Consider the following 18,296-nt stretch of genomic DNA (forward strand, 5'->3'; position numbering starts at 1 on the left):
CAGCCGATGAATTAAAACAAAAAACCACAGAAGACAAAAAAAACTGAGAAAAGCAAGTTCCCACAACTCCGAACTTCATACCATAACCCACAGATTCAGCTAAACGCCATCGGTTTTTTTTTCTCGAGGATAAACGAAGAATGTATGTGATGTTCATCAACGAATAGGGGATAAAGACCCCAAACGCATCGTTTTTTTCGAGGATAAATGGAGAATGTATGTGATGTTCATCAACGTATCCGATAAAGACCGACCCCAAACGCAAATCTGCAATCGAGATATTTTGGCAATTCAACGGTAGGGCAGACATTTATTACTGTTAGACGTCGGTAACTAACTGACAAGAAAATATTGCAAATCGGCTCAGAACGCTTGTGAAAATATCGTTCGAGTAGGTTTAGAGGAACGCGCAGCATGATGAAGGATGAATAAAGTCGCATGTACAGTGTTACAAGTTACATTCGTAATTATTTGACAAAAAAAAAAATATAGTTATAAATTAGCAACGAGAATGTCAAAATACTAACCTGAAATAAAAAAAATATTGTGTTGTATTTGGATTCTTTTTATTTCGTAGTCGTTTCTCCTAATTCATGCACGGACTTTGTATTTTTTCCCCTTGTTTAGCCTCAAACAGAATCAATGTAAGGGATTGTTTCAGAGGGTGAATTAGGGCGATCTGTACGAGTATAAGTGAAGTGTAGTCTTGTGCAGTCTCAGGTCGACCATTTCTGACTAATTGAAACCCAACCACCAAAGAACACCGGTATCCACGATCTAGTATTCAAATCCGTATAAAAGTAATTATATTTTCTAGGATTTAGACCTTAGAACTCTCGACTTCAAAATCAGCTAGCTGATTTGCAAAAACGCATTCACCACTAGACCAACCCGATGGTGGGTTGCACGGACTGAGTCTAGGGAGATATTATTTTAACATTAAAAAAATACAAATAGTTTATTTTAAACTGCTTGCTTAACAACAATATGAAAAGATAACTGTTATTTATTGCTGTTAATTACTGTATTTAGTTGAAATATCACTTTTGTTATTAATAACTTGTATATAATTTTTATTTTTAACATTAATTGAACGAAGTTAGCGACCGAAGCGAACGTAGATTATGTTGATATAGGCACGATATAAGTTAACAATTCGTCAGTACACTTATAATCTAAAAAAAAAAACATAATCTAGACTCGCTTCGCTCGCTAACCTCGTCTAATTTTTACATTAATTTTTTTTTCATTTTGATACTTACAATGAAAAATGGGACCATTTTTAAAATTTCAACTTTTTTTATAGAATTTTTATTTTTAACAAGTTGAAATTCCGAAAATATACTCATTTTTTATTCTAAGTATCAAAATGAAAAAAAATCTACGAAAAAATGGCTGTGAAAGAAAAATTTAAATCTTCATCGTACTGAGCAATCATCATAATAAAGAGTATACATATTTACACAATCTTTTTCAATAAATAGAAAATTACGTTGTAAACAAGTTAACAAATTAACAATTGTTAATTATTTATCAATTAATTACATTTTGTATTATCATTAACAATCCATTTTTAATTAAAACAAGAGATTATTAAAAAACACGACTGCCAAAAAAAAAGCCATTACTCTTTATGTAGAATAATTACAGAGCGTGCGGTGACAAATTTTGTATACATATATATATATATATATATATATATATACATACACCCTTTTCTTTCTTTTTCCTGTTTAACCTCCGGTAATTATCTTTCAGATAATACTTCAGAGGATGAACGAGGTGATATGTATGAAAGTAAATTAAGTTCAGTCTTGTACAGTCTCAGTTCGACCATTTCTGAGATGTGTGATTAATTGAAATCATCCAACCCCACCAAAGAACACCTGTATCCACGATCTAGTATTCAAATCCGTGCAAAAATAACTGACTTTACTAGGACTTGAACGCTGGAACTCTCGCCTTCCAAATCAGCTGATTTGGAAAGACGCATTCACCACTACACCAACCCGGTGGGCTACATACATACACCCTAAATACATTAAACTTATTTTTTCGGCAGTCTTGTACAAGACTATAAATCGATAATATTTAACTACTATAGAGTTTCAAAAATAGCTTGTCAGTTTGTTTAATGACGTTAGGAATGAAGGCTTACTTACATTTCAGCTACTAAAATTTATTTTAATTAAAAAAACAAAAACTATTAGATTATAGAAATATAAAAGATTTTAAAATCGACGCTGTCCGCCATTTTTATATTTTTTACCTGTTTACACCGTAATTTTTACGTATTTGAAGAAAGTTGGTGTAAATGTGAGCCAAATACAATGACTCCTCAATCCCACGTCGATGCAAATTTTTCTTTAAACAATACATAATGGCGGACAAAATACGGATAAACAAAGGATGGGATAATCGTCATTTTATTTTCAGAAACTGAATAGCCAGGAGTACACTTATTACAACCTGCATAATTAAATGTTCGAGTTAAAAAGCAAGTAACAATCAATACTTAAAGAAATATTAACTAGCAAAATCGTTTGCAGTCTTTTTACTCTGTACACACACTAAGCCTAGCTAAGAAAAGTAGTTTTTAGTTCAAAACTGTAGACAAAGATCAAATATGTTATTTTGCTGATCTATCGTAAAAGTCCGTTAATTATCTGGGAAAAAAGTTAAGATACAGTATCATATTAACATAATTATTATATCGATTAAAAGTTACGGAATAATTAATGAGAGAATCAAAATTAAAACCACTTTCATGTATTTAATCTTAAAACAGCATTAAATACGCGTTATCAATTTATCACGAGCGTTATCATTGCTGTTATTAAAATTCTTTACTTCGACGAATTATTTATTAATGCATTTTTTTTTCAAATTAAAGTGTTTAAACGATTAATATAACAAGGCATTTCAATTCTGTAAATTTAATTTTTCTCCAAAATTTAGGTAAAAACGTTTATTTATATAGGTAAAACGTTTTTGAAATTAAAATTTATTGTTTAATTAGAACATCTGAAAACATTCTATGATAAAATAATAATCCGGATAATTCCGAGGTGACTAGTAAACAAGAGGAGTCGAGTGACTTTCGTCGCCTTCTTTACTGTTGAATATACGAATAAGTTGAATATACGCCGTCGCACACTTTGATGCCTATATCACATCAACAAACCACCATCCTACTGACACCGGTCACCATAACAAGCGACTGCATAATAAACATAATTACTACAAGAAAAAAGAACATGACTAGAAGCTTTTGCACCTAAGAATACCAAAGACTGGAACAAATACGTAGTATAAAGCAACAAAATCAATGTACCTTTTCTCACCGTGAAAATGTTGATATAGGCCCATTCCAAAGAAAAAAAAAAAAATAATGAAGGGTATTACAGAAATGTTTAAAAGAAACAATTTCTTTAATTACACAATTTAAAAAAAAGAAGACAATAACGGCTCTTAGTATTAATTATTTTAGACAATTTAATTTCTTTCCTCTTTCCACATGTCTACATTTCCAGTACCGGCTCTGCGATTGCATAGTCAATAATTAATTAGAGGTTCATTAAGTAAACCAAACACTTTTGTGATTAAACACAGATTACGCTTTTATAGCCTTTCACAGCGTGCAATATTAGTTGAAATCATGCCTTACTAACCGTTAACCAGTAACTGAAAATTCATCTTTTGATAATAATACGCATGTAAACTTTCACGCGTCCTCAATTCAAAATGTAGAACGCGGAGTACCACAGATAATATTCGTGGTCCCTTGCTTTTTTTATTGTTTATTAATGACTCGTCCGAAAATCTGGAACCATTCTTTGTAACCTTTTTCGCAGATGAAAACTTAATTTCAAGGAAATAAAAATTGTAAACAAATACAATTTGAATTTTTACTAAAGGCGATATAATTACAAAGGATAGATAAAAAATACAAAACGTCAAGGTCACATCAACACAAGGTGAAGAGACCTTTCATCCCTAAGTCTTCTTTCTTTTTCCTGTTTAGCCTCCTGTATAACTACCGTTTAGATAATACTCCAGAGGATGAATGAGGATGATATGTATGAGTGTGAATGAAGTGTAGTCTTGTACATTCTCAGTTCGACCATACCTGAGATGTGTGGTTAATTGAAACCCAACCGCCGAAGAACAACGGTATCCACGATCTAGTATTCAAGTCCGTGTAAAAATAGCTGGCTTTACTAGGACTTGAACGCTGGAACTCTCTACTTCCAAATCAGCTGATTTGGGAAGACGCGTTAACCACTAGACCAACCCGGTGGGTCTTCATCCCTAAGTCTGCCAGCAACTTTCCCTAAGTCTGCCAGCCATTCCTTTGGAATCTGGTCTATGACGGAATTCTCGGGCTGAGTTATCCTCTGGGTGTTTTCCCAGTGGCTTTTGCTGACGACCTGGCCTTGGTTGTTGCTGGAAAAACTGAAGTAGAGGTATCGGAGAAGGCAAACGTAGCGATACGAATGGCAGAAGTCTGGATGTCCACTAAAGGCTTAAAACTTTCGCACGGTAAAACAAAATACGTAGTCATGACAGGTCGTAGGAGAATATCTGACATCCTAATTCGAGTAGGGGGTAATCTTGTCCAGCAACAGACTTCAGCCAAATATTTAGGGATCTGGCTTGACAAGAGGAGTAGTTTTACGGCACACGTGAATGAAATACGTAAACGAGCTGAATGCACGGTCAAAAATCTTAGCAGATTACTCGGTAATATGACAGGATCCAGAACTGCGAAGCGTAAGATTTACGCTCACGTAGTTAAATGCTACTTAACGAGGATAACTTTAATGTGATCTCGTCGTTTATAACCGCAGTTATAAAGAAGAAAGATGAGGAAGCTCGTCAAGAAGAAACCGCTCGCTGATGACGGCTTGTCGTAGGTGGAATTTCCACCTACGAAATAAAAGAGCTAACCGGTGAACTGACCTGCCGTGTCGGACATACAGCCGGCGGGCGGGGAGGCGAGCTAGAGTAAAGGACACTCCTCTGGCGCGAGTCAAACTTGATTGTAGATCCGTTCCACAGGAGTAGGTGGGAATATAAAAAGTAAAAAAAAATAAAAAAAAGAAAAAAAAGTCTGCCAGCAAGACTCCTAGCTGTTGGATATAAATAGGATATAAAACAGTTTAACAAGCAAAATCGAATTTATGAATTAACGTACAGACTAGTGAGAAGGAACGTATAAATTGTTAGTTTCTTACTTGTCACAGCCGGAAAAATTTAATAAAATTAACCTTGATAAAAATAAAAGCTCAAGAGGTTGATAAAATGGCTTATTCAAAGACAAGATGGTAAAGATATTAATCGAGACGATATATAACTTCGAGATAAATGACAGAAAAAGAGTAATTTCGTTACGAGGAAACATTTCCCGAAATAGCAAGCAACAGGGAAAGAGACGAGGGTAATAAGGATGATAGCGCTCTGCTACTCACAATTACACATTGAAGTAAATAGTTGTACCGTTGAATAATAATTAGGAATATGTCGGATACAAAGTAAATATTAGTTTTAATTGACGGAGCAATAAAGACCTATGAGAAATTATGACTTAACGAAACAAAGTTACGAAAATTTAATTAAATTAAATTAGAAAATTTTCGGTACAACAAATCATGAGAATTAGAAAATTTCAAATAAATTAGATATTGAAAGTTCCTTTAGAAAAAGAAGAAGTTGTCCGATGAAAATATTAATTACATACATTTTTATTAGTAAATTTCTTTATCTTGAAACTTTCACTTTCATGTGAATTAACGTGAACTTCATATTAATGCAGTAATTTTCAAATCCTTAACGCGTATTTTCAAAAAATGCAATTAGTATATCAATAATACGGTTACGGTTTCAATTAGAAACTGAACTGATTTACCGCGTTTCTGTTTTAAAATTACAAATATTACTTTCGGGTAATCTGAATTTGTGTGGTTTTGATTGTCTAAGCTAACTTTATGTTTTATCAAAACCTATACGTAATTTTTTGCCGTTTTTATGTTTTATTTTATGAGCACAAGTAAAAAATTGGTTTCATATTATTTAATAAAATATTGTTTTATTTAGTTAACTGACATCGCTAATGTTTAATACGATTGTTTGAAGATTAAATTGCCATCTGAAATATTTTTTTGTGTATGGTTTCCGAGCATTTCCTAGCTTCTAAATATATTTTTGTATAAAGTAATAATCGTATAAAATTTATAAAACTAAAAATGACCTAAAATACCTCACGAATCAATTTTGTGAGAAACTGTACACTATATTACCGGCAAATAGCAAGCAAGTGAATCTTCATAGTATCATAATACTATGTACGTGCAAATTCCTACTTATTTAATGTGAATTTCAGAAAGTCTACAAATACTACAATCCAATAAAAGTCTATAATAATTTTTCGTACAACACACATTCCGTTTATAAACCACATTAACCACAAACATGGTCAAAATGAAAATAATCTGAAGAAAAAACCTTTTACATCAGTGTGACTGCATGTTACTACTAAAGATTTCAATTATATTTTATTCTATTTTACAACTATATTTTCAATATTGAATTTTTTAGTTTAGAACTGGTTTTCAAGGGAGCCTTTTAAAATCGAAAATTGTTCATTTTTATTGTCTCTATCCCAACAACAGATTTCTTATAATATTTTTCTACTTTCTTAAAACAGAAAACTAACAAAAAGTTAAAACAATCTCTTATTTTCAGGTTTCAGGCTTTTTTCCTGGAATATAATCATTAATAAAATTATTATATACAAAAATAAATAATGAAAAATTTCTGAATTCAGATTTTACCAAAATTTTGAAATATTATTTAGTCTAACAGCTTATTATTTATGTAAATTGTTTAATATATATATAAATTGCTGATATTTGATGGGAGTATATTTTTTTACATTAATATTTATTTGCGTAATGACATACAACATTATTTTTTTACAAATAATGACTAGCTTACTCAAAAACTTCTAACGTGTCAATTATTGTTTGTAATTATTGCATATTATTATTTATTATTATTAATAATTATCATTATGATTAATTGTCATTACTATATAGATTTGTTTACTTGTATTATATCAAGTAGCATATTTATATAACACTTTTGCTTCATTATAAATAAGATTATCAGCTCATTATAAATAAGATTATCAGTTAAGTATTTTATTCATTAAAACTAGTCTGTTTTAAATTACTGGTATAACTGACTTAGTAATAATCATATATTATAATCGCTTACAAAACTAAATTTAGTAGAGGAATTTGTGAAGTTTAAACAAATTAAAGTAAAACTCATAATAACAAAGCATAAAGTTAAATTATAATATTACAAACAAAGTTAATGAAGAAGGAGTAACTGCTCAGCAACCTTTCCTTCTTTATTTTTTATAATTCTTTCCTCTCTCTCATGGATCATGAGACCTTGCCGAGGGTGATGGGGGCTTGAGTGCTCACCGATACAGAGTAGCTGGACTGAAGGTGCAACCACATCGGAGAGATATCTGTTGAGAGCCAGACTAAGGAATGATTCCTGAAAGAGGGCAGCAGCTCTTTCAGTAGTTGTTACGGGAGTAGGTGAGGAGGACTTAAATGGCCATATCAACATCACTCGATCTTCTGAGTACTGCAGAAGTGAAAGCGATGAAAAATTACAGCTGTTTTTTTTCCAAGAAAATGTAGCTTTCTGCATTTTATTAAACAATAAAAATACAACAATATAACAAAGACTGAGGTGCCTTCCTTGGTAAAATTTCCGGAAGTAAACTAGTCCCCTGTTTGGATCTCTGAGTGGGGACTACTAAGAAAGGGGTCAGCAGAAAATTAAAAAATAACATTCTACAAGTCGAAGTGTGGAATGTTAGAAGTCTAAAAAAGGTTGCTAGATTAGAAAACTTACAAGAGGGAAATGAATAGGTTAAATGTAGATGTAGAAGGGATTAGCAAGGTTCAGTGGGAAGAAGAAAACGATTTTTGGTCAGCTGATTATAGAAGAATTAACTCAGCATCAAATAAAGGGCAGGCAGGAGTAGGTTTCATAATGAACAAGGAAATAGGGAAGAGAGTAGAGTATTCAAAATGAATAGGGATAGAATCATTATAATAAGGCTAAAATAAAAACCTAAGTCGACGATTGTTAATGTCTGTATGCCTACAAGTGCCCGTGATGACGATGAGGTAGAGTATGTGTATGAAGAAATTGATGAACCAATTAAATACATAAAAGGGGATGAAAATTTAATAACAGTCGAAGATTGGAATGCAAGCTTTGGAAAAGGCAAAGAAAGAAATATTGTGCGTGAATACAGGTGGGCAGAAGGAATGAAAGAGGGGACCAACTTATTGAGTTTTGCATTAAGCATAATTTAATAATTGCAAACACCCAGTTTAAAACCATGACAGAAGAGAATATACCCATGGAAAAAGCCAGGTGATACTGCAAGGTATCAGACAGCATATCATGGTTAAAGAAAGATTTAGAAATCAACTTGACTGCAAAGCTTATCCTGGAGCAAACATTGATAGCGACCATAATTTAGTGATAATGAAATGTAGACTGGGGTTTAAAGACCCAAAGAAAAGGTGTCAGATGAATTGGTGGAATTTAGAGAAGCTTGAGATTTTTGAGGAGGGCATCCCAAGAGATCGAGTAAAAAAGATAAGGTAGAAAATATAGAAGAATGGGAGAATGTTAAAAAAGAAATTCTTAAATCAGCAGAAGCAAACTTAGGTGGAAAAAAGAGATCTACTACAAAACCTTGGATATCACAGCATATATTGCAGCTGATGGAAGAACATAGAAAGAATGAAAATAAGATAAAAGAAACTATCGACAATTAAGAAATACTATAAACAGGAAGTGCAAATTAGCAAAAGAAGAGTGGATTAAAGAAAAGTGTTCAGAAGTGGAAAGAGAGAGATGATCTCATTGGTAAAATAAATGGAGCACACAGGAAACTTAACCAAGGATGGTATACCAACTTATAATATGAAAGAAAAGGTCAATAGGTGGGTGGAGTATACTGAAGTTATATGGAGGAAATTGATTAGAAACTGGTGTTACAGAGGAAGAAGACAAAGTCAAAGAGGATGAAGAGGGAGACATAATAATGAGATCTAAATTTAAGATTTGAATGGAGATAGGCTCCTGGGATAGACGGGATACCTGCAGAATTACTGCACAGTGCACGTGAGAAGCGATAGATTGATTATACAAACTGGTGTGCAATATTTACGATAAAGGAGAAGTTATGTCAGACTTCAAAAAGAGCATTATTGTCACCATATCAAAGAAAGCAAGACAGATAAATGTGAAGAATACAGAACAATTTGGTTAACTACTCATGCAACAAAAAATTTAACTAGAATTCTGTACAAAAGAATTGAGAGGAGAGTGGAAGAAATGTTAGCAGACAGATTTGGTTTCAGGAAAAGTATAGGGACAAGTGAAGCAATTCTAGTACTCAGATTAATAGTAGAAGGAAGATTAAAAAAACAAACCAACATACTCGGCATTTACAAACTTAGAAAAGGTAGATATCATAGACTACAATAAAATGTTCAACATTTAAAAAAATTTAGGATTCAAGTATAGAGACAGAAGAACAATTGCTAACATTTACAGGAACCAAACTACAACAGTAATAATTGAAGAACTTATGAATGAAACCGTAATAAAAAAGGGAGTCTGACAAGGGTGTTCCCTATCCTTGTTACTTTTTAATTTTTACATAGAACTAACAGTTGATGATTTTGAAGAACAATTTTGATCCAGAGTAACAGTGCAAAGTGAAAAGATAAAGATGCTGGTGATATAGTAATTCTAGCTGAGAGTAAATAGGATTTAGAGAAACAATGAACGCGGCATGGATGAAGTCCTACGCAAGAACTACACCGCATGAAAATAAACAAGAACAAAACAAAAGTAATGAAATGTAGTAGAAATAACAAAGTGGACCACTGAATGTGAAAATAGGAGGAGAAATGATTATGGAGGTAGAAGAATTCTGTTATTTGGGAAGTTACGGGAAAAGTAAGTAGAATTACTAAAGATGGACGAAGCAGGAGCGATATAAAATGCCGAATAGCACAGGCGAAACAGGCCGTCAGTCTGAAATATAATTTGCATACATCAAAAATTAATTTAAATGTCAGGAAAAGATTTTTGAAAGTATATATTTGGAGTGTCGCTTTATATGAAGTTGAAACTTGGACAATCAGAGTACATGAGAAGAAAAGATTAGAAGTTTTTGAAATATGATGCTATAGGAGAATGTTAAAAATCATATGGTGGATAGTGACAAAGAGGTGTTGCAGCAAATTGATGAAGAAAGAAGCATTTGGAAAAATATTGTTTAAAGAAGAGACAGACTTTAAGCCACATATTAAGGTATCCTGGAATAGTTGCTTTAAAATTGAAGGGATATGTAGATAGAAAAAATTGTGCAGGCAGGCAATGTTTGATAAACATAAAACAAATTGTTAGGGATGTAGGGAGTATACAGAAATGAAATGACTGGCACTAGATATGGAATCTTGGAGTCCTGAATCAAACCAATCAAATGACTTAAGACGAAAAATAATTTTTTCCTATCTTTTCATTTTTATAATTTCTTTTATTTAAGTAAAAGGAAAAAGAGTAAAAAAGAAATAATTTCCTTTGGCATTTTATAATTCTTGTTAAATCATAACAAGAATATAGGACCACTTTCACTAAGATCTTTACCATAGGCAGTAATCTTACTTTCAACTTTTATTTGATAGTATCTTTAAATTATAGTTTTTTATTATTATACAGAATCTTTAAGGACATAGAAATTATATTTAAAACTATGTATGTTTAATAATGAATGTGTATTTTAATAAATCAAATAAACAATTAAGAAGTTTTCTGATACTGCTTATTTTTTCATTCATTATTATAATAATTTAATATGGCATGATGCACATTTTAATCTAACTACATCCAGTCTCATTTAAATATTTGTTTTATACAAGTTAAGTCGTTTTATACAGACAAAAATTCATTCCTAAGATCATGCTCCAGATAATCTACCAGATGTAGGTTTATTAACTGTATTAATTTTTTTTTTACATTAATGATTTATCTAAAACGATTATTTCTATGTAAAAAAAAAATCTGGTACAACAAATTATTCTAGAGCATTAAACTAACATTTATACATTAATATAATACAATATATATACATACAAAATTAAAAAAAAAAATAAAAAAAAAACAGCAAAGGACCAAAATCTTGGCCGGAATATTTTGGAGCAATAATATGTAATAATAATATTATTAATGTCAGAATTTAAACATTTGCAAATTTTTGTCAACGATAACAGCTGAAAGATTAATAACTGATAAATTTAAATGACTTGTTACATAACCTAAAATAACTTTAAATGAAGAAAAAAAACTATTAAAATTATTTTCTTAATTTTTATCATAACTCACCTTGTTTAGACGGGGGTCTCTCATATGGTCCAAGCCTCGTAGCATGTTATTCGATATAGTTAAGCCGCTACCGCTTTCAAAAGGCCATTGTCCAAGTCTATCTGTATGCGCCATGTGTAATGGAGATTTCTCACTCGTGTTTGTAGAATATTGGTTATGCTGTTCCTTTAACGCCGGCTGTAGATAACACCCGACTGGTTGAAGCAGTGCCTCTGATGAAGTATTAATGCTTTCTGACCTGCGCAGAACAACACACATATTGACAATCTTTGCGCAAACGCAATCAGCTGATCAAATTGCATTCTCACTTACGAGACTAGTGTAGTAGTTAAAAAATTCACATTTATGATTTACCTTTTTAAATAAACAAATTCTTATTCTGAATTTATCTCTATTTATTGATAATTATTACTTTGTGGGATAGGTAGTACATGAATTGAAAAAAAATAATAATAAGTACGTAATTGTATATAAGAAATTACCAAACAATAAAATACAAGTAAGTTACGAATAAAAATTATGGAATTTTATTAAATAAAATTATCATTAAAAATAAGGCCTTATCTCCATATCTATAATAATATAAGTTTTGAAATGCTGTTTTTGTCTACTACAATAAGTGATGAAATTATTAAAAATTAAAAACTTTTTTAACAAACAAAGACAAAATTTTTAACTCGTTAAACAGTTGATTTGTTGTTTTTAAAAAGTTAATAGTTATAAATACCAACATTTACAATACTTTTTCTCATATAGTATTAATTTAGTATCCAGTGCAACAACTTTATGTCAATTCTAATCTCGTTTCCTATAGATTTATTGACATTTTTAGTCAAAGCACTACACTCCCTTTCAGCCTTTCTAAACCTGGGGGTGGCAGTGATATGAAGGGGGTCGCGAAATTAGCCTACAACTAACTTTACACGTAAACAATGAAATCAATTTATGAGAAAAAAATTATTTCTTGTAAACATTTTATTTGCGTACACGGGTGAGAGTACACATGAAATGATGAATGATAACGCATCCTTAGATGAAAAACCCTTTTAACAGAGGTAAGACATGATATGAAAGGTATTAAAATATTCTCAATGCTTCTGTGACTAAATTTCCATATTCACTTCGACTAGCAAGCAAAAACTAATCTAAATCTTCAAATGTGAGTTGTAACACAATTATCGGCAGACATTTCAATGAACTGATTGTGAATCTAAACTGGTAACTTAGTAGCTTCAACAAAGATTTCGTTTTCTTCGAGAAATGATTTTTATCTTCCGGGAATTACTCCGCCAAATGGGTTTTTTTAGCTCACATAAATGCATATTCACGCTATCCAAACTGTGATGAATAATAGTGTCCTATTCATCCAAATTTTTCTCAATTTAATGGGAAGTGAGTGAAAACATCAGAATTTTTGCTTTGAAGATGAATCAAGCTCACCCAGAGATCAAGCTTCTTAATGAAAACATGAACTTTTCATTAATAGAATGTTTTTATCACGTCCTTGTGTAAATTCACATTCAAATCGTTTGAATGCAAAATTACATCAGCTAAGTACGTCAACAACAGCATATACTCATTATTCTGTAAAACATGAGAATGGTGTTTGTTTATCCAAAACAAATATTAATTCATCTCACCTGTGATAACCGATAACCATCTGACTTCTTTATGGGAAAAGAAATTTTTTTTCGTCCATTTCATCGCATAGTTTTATAATCAGCCTATTTTGTAACGGTCGACTTTTAATAAAATTAACTAACCATTTTTACAGCTTTTTCCAAGATTTTCCGGAATATTTTTTGTACCAAGAGCATGTCCATGAAGGAAGCAGTGCATCCATTTCGTCCTTGACATAAAGACAACCTATTATTTTTTTTAGAAATCCACTGTTCGTTCCTATTATCGCTTTTGCATCATCACTACATACTGCAATACATTTTGTCCAAATTATGTTATAGTTTTTTTAGTAGCTTCATAAAAAATGTCAAAAAGACATTTCCCTGTTGCACGACCAGATATTGATTTGCAAAACATTTTTTTTTTAATGATCTGTTCATCGCATTCATACTTCACAAAAGAACGAGAAATGTTTGCCACGTTTGTCGATTTATCAGATTGAATACTAAAAAATTTACTTGAGCTCACTTGTTGAATTATCTGATCGCGAACATCGGCAGCCACGTCATCGATTCGCCTTGATATTGTGTCGTTAAAAATAGGATTTTTTCAAATTTTTTTTTAGTCTTTCACGGCTATTAAAAACACTTACCATATCAATTGCAACAGGTAATATGAGGTTTTCTGCGATTATACGGGATTTGGATATCTTACCTACTCTTAATGCTATGAGGTAAGATGCTCAAGTGTATTTTTATCACTATGGCCTAACTTACAAATAGACAACTATGTTGATTTCTTAAAATAAGTAATCTTCTTTTGAAAAATTCCAAGGGTTTGCTTTTATGATCCGGATGTTTAGTTTCAAACTGTCAAATTAATCTTGTTGGCTTCAAGCTTTCATCGGAGATGGTAAAAGCAAACAACGCACTGTAGCTTTCCATCCAATTAGATAAAAACATAACCCACTAGTTTGGTCTAGTGGTTAACGCGTCTTCCCAAATCAGGTGATTTGGAAGTCGAGAGTTCCAGCGTTCAAGTCCTAGTAAAGCCATTTATTTTTACACGGATTTGAATACTAGATCGTGGACAGCGGTGTTCTTTGGTGGTTGGGTTTCAATTAATCACACATCTCAGGAATGATCGAACTGAGAATGTACAAGACTACACTTCATTTACACTCATACATATCATCCTCTGAAGAATTATCTAAACGGTAGTTGCCGTTTAGAACAGGAAAAAGAAGGATAAAAACATAATTTAAATAACTGTCATTGTACAATCTGTCTTTTTAGCAATTGATTTACTGGATGTAGATGACTCACATCGTTTTTTTCGCAAATTTATCCATTTTGCATAAGAATCTAATGAAAAAAACAAAAAAAAAACAGTTACACAATTTAACCGTACATTATAAAACGGAAACCTCATTATTATTTTCAATGAAATTATGCTTTTTATAAATTTAAAAAGTCACCAGATGTATTCTACATTCAAAACTAAACTGTAGTTCTGCAATCCCTTAGGCCTCTTTTGCATTGCTGAGAACATGATGCTCTCATACCAAATATGCAAACAGACCAAATTACATGAAGCATGTACACATCTAATTGGAACCTATAAATTGCTCATGTTTATACATTTCATACAAACATACCTGTTTGTACACTTCACACATGCATGTTCATACCTGTCACTATCAACACAGCTGAATATTGTTAACTAGGTTAACACAAAATATTTATTATAGTTTTTTTTTTTTACTTTTTGGGGGTTGTGGAGGTAAAAAGGTTGAGAATCACTGCTCAATTTATATTTTCCAGAATTTTTTTCTCATTCTTAGATAGAATTCTTAGAAATTATTAAATTCACTGCAAGCAGTTTCTTTTAGATTATGAAGCTCAACTTGCTGGTCTGCTTTTGATCTTTCCCATGCTTAACTCATTCTTTGTGCTTCTCCATCTTAACACCAAAAGTCTTCTGTTTCTCATAAACTATTTTCTTCGGTCTTAATATTTTTAAATCATTACCAGCTATTTTCTTTCTACTGCTCTTTTACTCTAATCTTCAAGCTGAGAAATCCTCAATCCACCAAGTTCATATAATTCGGTATTTTTTTGTAAGCCATGTTAGGTTTATATAATATGAAATATTTTAACTGGTTCAATAAGTGTAACAACTGAATCATTAAATAAAGTCTTTATACTAATGAAAATTTAATGTTGCTGAAGATGGCTATATAAAAGACTGAAAGTTTCAGGAATTAGTATTATTTCCTTTAAGATCAAATTTAAGTTTAGCAATAAAACATTATTTTATTAATTAAAAATCTTTTTTTTTCAGTGGTTGTATTTAAAACACCAGTCTATATTATTATAATCTGAACAGAATTTCTCAAGTTTACCCGAAACTGAAAACAGTTCAGAGAAATCCAAATCCTAATTTCTATTCAGAAATTTCCATTAAATCACTTTCTCCATTATTAAATGAATTTTCCACGCTTGAAACTTTCAATTTATATCCAGTTTAAAAGCACTGGTCTTCATGTTCTCAGCATGGATTCAGTGGAGTTAGACTAACCCCAACTTCCAAATATTTGAAAGCTGTTGATGGACAAGCAAAGGGACCTCACCTCTACTCAATATTATACAAGCATGAGGAAGTATACATCTAAAAAAAAGCATTTTGCCAAATATCTACAACACCACCTCTACATATAAAATAACACAAGTGTAGTGTAGGTTAGTAAAGCAACCATAACTATTCCCATTAATAAAAATATAAATAGTCTACATGTTTTTCTAGCTGAAATATAATATTCAATTTTTGGAGTTCCTTCATAACGGTCATCAGATCATTTGGTACTCATAAATATGAATAATGTAGACCAATACTTCAAAAATTAAGAAGTTCTAATTAAGAATGTTCTATTCTTGCTAAAAAGAAAAAGTAATCGCTTATTTCTAAAAAAAAAAAGTAATAAATCTTTATCACCTTTATCAAACCGATCAACTAAATTATTTTTGTTTAACAAATCACAAAATTCTTGTGTAACTGAAAATTTCTTATGCTTCAAGTTACATTATAACTAGACCGGTATAGTAGTGGACCTGAGAAATGAATTCCTGCCAATTAAGAAGAAAGTAATAGAAAATATAATAGTGGGAGTAATCCAGAAAGGGGCTAAAAAAGAAACCCTTTTAGTAAAGGTAACAGGTCTGTTTAACAATGGTCCTTTGAAATACTTCCTTACAGACACACCTAACCAGATGTTCATTCCATGAGAAGAGTTACTGGACCAAGGTTTAGAATTTCATGGGAAAATGTGAGTGCGAATGATCATTCTCACACTTTGAGTTGGGTCCAGTCTGGCAGGTAAAGAGGATCGGAGTATAACTTCGGGGAAGACCATTTAAAAACCAATTCTGCAAAATCAGTCTATGCGAGACATTATGAAGTCAGTCAGTGAAGGAGCGAATTTCTACTTAAGGTTCAATGTAATTACGGTCACGTTACAAGTAATTCCAGTACATGAAAACAAGAAATGGTTTGGTGAGTTACTATAAGACTATAAGTGAAAGAGATAATGTACTAAATTTCATTCAAAAATTGTTAGGGAAGTTTTATTTGTGGATAGCAAAGGTATTTGCAGTTAAAGGACTTTATACTTGTCTTACATATTGTATAATATATTGTTAATATATATATTATTGTTAATATAAGACTAGTGTGGTTAAAAGTGTTAAGACTAACGGTCATGCTAATGTCTTTTGTCAATTGGACTGAATTCGGGTTTCATTATTCAGCTACCTGTGAATAAATCCTGATAATTACTTTAAATTATTATTATTGACATTTTTTTGTTTGTTTTATGGGCATTGACTTCTAAGGTCTTTAGGTCTTTAGCTCTTCTAAGGTCATTTGCCCTTGTCACATTCTTAAAAAAAAGAAAAAAAAGAGGTTAATATCATTATCAGGGGCATCATATGTAAGGGTATAAAGGGCTCTTACATTTTATTTAAAAGCACTTAAGTACACAGAGCATTTAACCACAAAACACTAAAACAACACTTATGGGGTGTAAAGTGCCCCGATCTTAAAATTAAAGAAAATAAAACAAAATTATATAAATGGAAAAGATAAGTCTCTACAATACCAAAATCTCCTTTTTACCTGTTTCGCTTATTTTATTTAAGCACCCTCGGGGCGACCAGAACCTCCATTAAGCAGCATATCCATCATTTGTCCTAGGATGCTGTGGCAGTTGACCCCTAAGAAATATTCCTGTAGGATGTAACCCTTCGGGGGATGGGTTACATCCTACAGGACATCCCCCGTGCAGGGGATGTCCCCCCGCCGCATCTTAAGAGCAATTTGAACTTGTTCAGGACAGCCAAAGAACCCCTGGGTGGAGAAGCTGCCCTTCCCGGCCCTGACTTACTTGGCTCCAGGCATGCCTAGCACATACCCTTGGCCCAGCGCCATCAATCCACCCTTCAGGGTCCCCCCATCATTGGATACGCCCCCAACTCACCTACTCATGCATGCAGGCGAGCTCGGGCGGCCTAGGCAAGAGGGTTACCTCCCGTCACTATACCATGCTTCAAGACTACCATTGTACATAAAGAAGCTACTCCCCCTTAGAGATTCTGTAACACAACTTGAAATTTTTTTTTTTTTTACAGACTTTTAAGAAGTTCGCTGCCGTGTAGATAGGCAACTATTTTTTCTTCATTTCCATTCTTCAAATCAGCAGCAATATTGTTTCTTAGTCGGAACCTCTTTCTAAGGTCATCATATATGGTACATTCTTCCATTAGACTCTTGACTGTAAGTGTTTTATTACAGTCTTTCTTAGCTGGTTAACAAATATGAATTTGTTATTCGCGTGTGACCGATTCTAAGTCTGGTCACAGCCACTTGTTCTCGGCGAGTCAAGTTCACATAACTCTTCAATTTATACGGAGAAGTTTTAACTGAGTTTAATTTTTATTTATAATAATTTGTAATAAATAATTTTAAGTAATTGTATTTGTAATACAATTATTTTGTATTTATATTTTTTATCCTGTTTCTTATTATTGCATTCTACAATTTTTAACTTCTGCCATCCATACAGAAATTACATCCAAGTTATCACAGACTATTGCCTTCCTGGCAGCTTCGTCTGCACTTTCATT

At 32.1% G+C, this 18,296-nt stretch overlaps 1 protein-coding gene across 3 annotated transcripts in view; it reads right to left on the minus strand.

The window, feature by feature from the left end:
* LOC142323500 (NADP-dependent malic enzyme-like) overlaps positions 1 to 18,296 on the minus strand; it is a 267,327-nt gene that overhangs the window by 180,279 nt on the left and 68,752 nt on the right. For all 3 annotated transcript variants that reach the window (XM_075363280.1, XM_075363361.1, XM_075363446.1), the window contains one exon: positions 11,497 to 11,734. In XM_075363280.1, coding sequence (XP_075219395.1) covers positions 11,497 to 11,734 — 238 coding nt within the window. The remainder of the gene's footprint in view (positions 1 to 11,496; positions 11,735 to 18,296) is intronic.

This window comes from Lycorma delicatula, chromosome 1, assembly GCF_047948215.1.
Source record: "Lycorma delicatula isolate Av1 chromosome 1, ASM4794821v1, whole genome shotgun sequence".
In the NCBI taxonomy this organism is placed as follows: domain Eukaryota; kingdom Metazoa; phylum Arthropoda; class Insecta; order Hemiptera; family Fulgoridae; genus Lycorma; species Lycorma delicatula.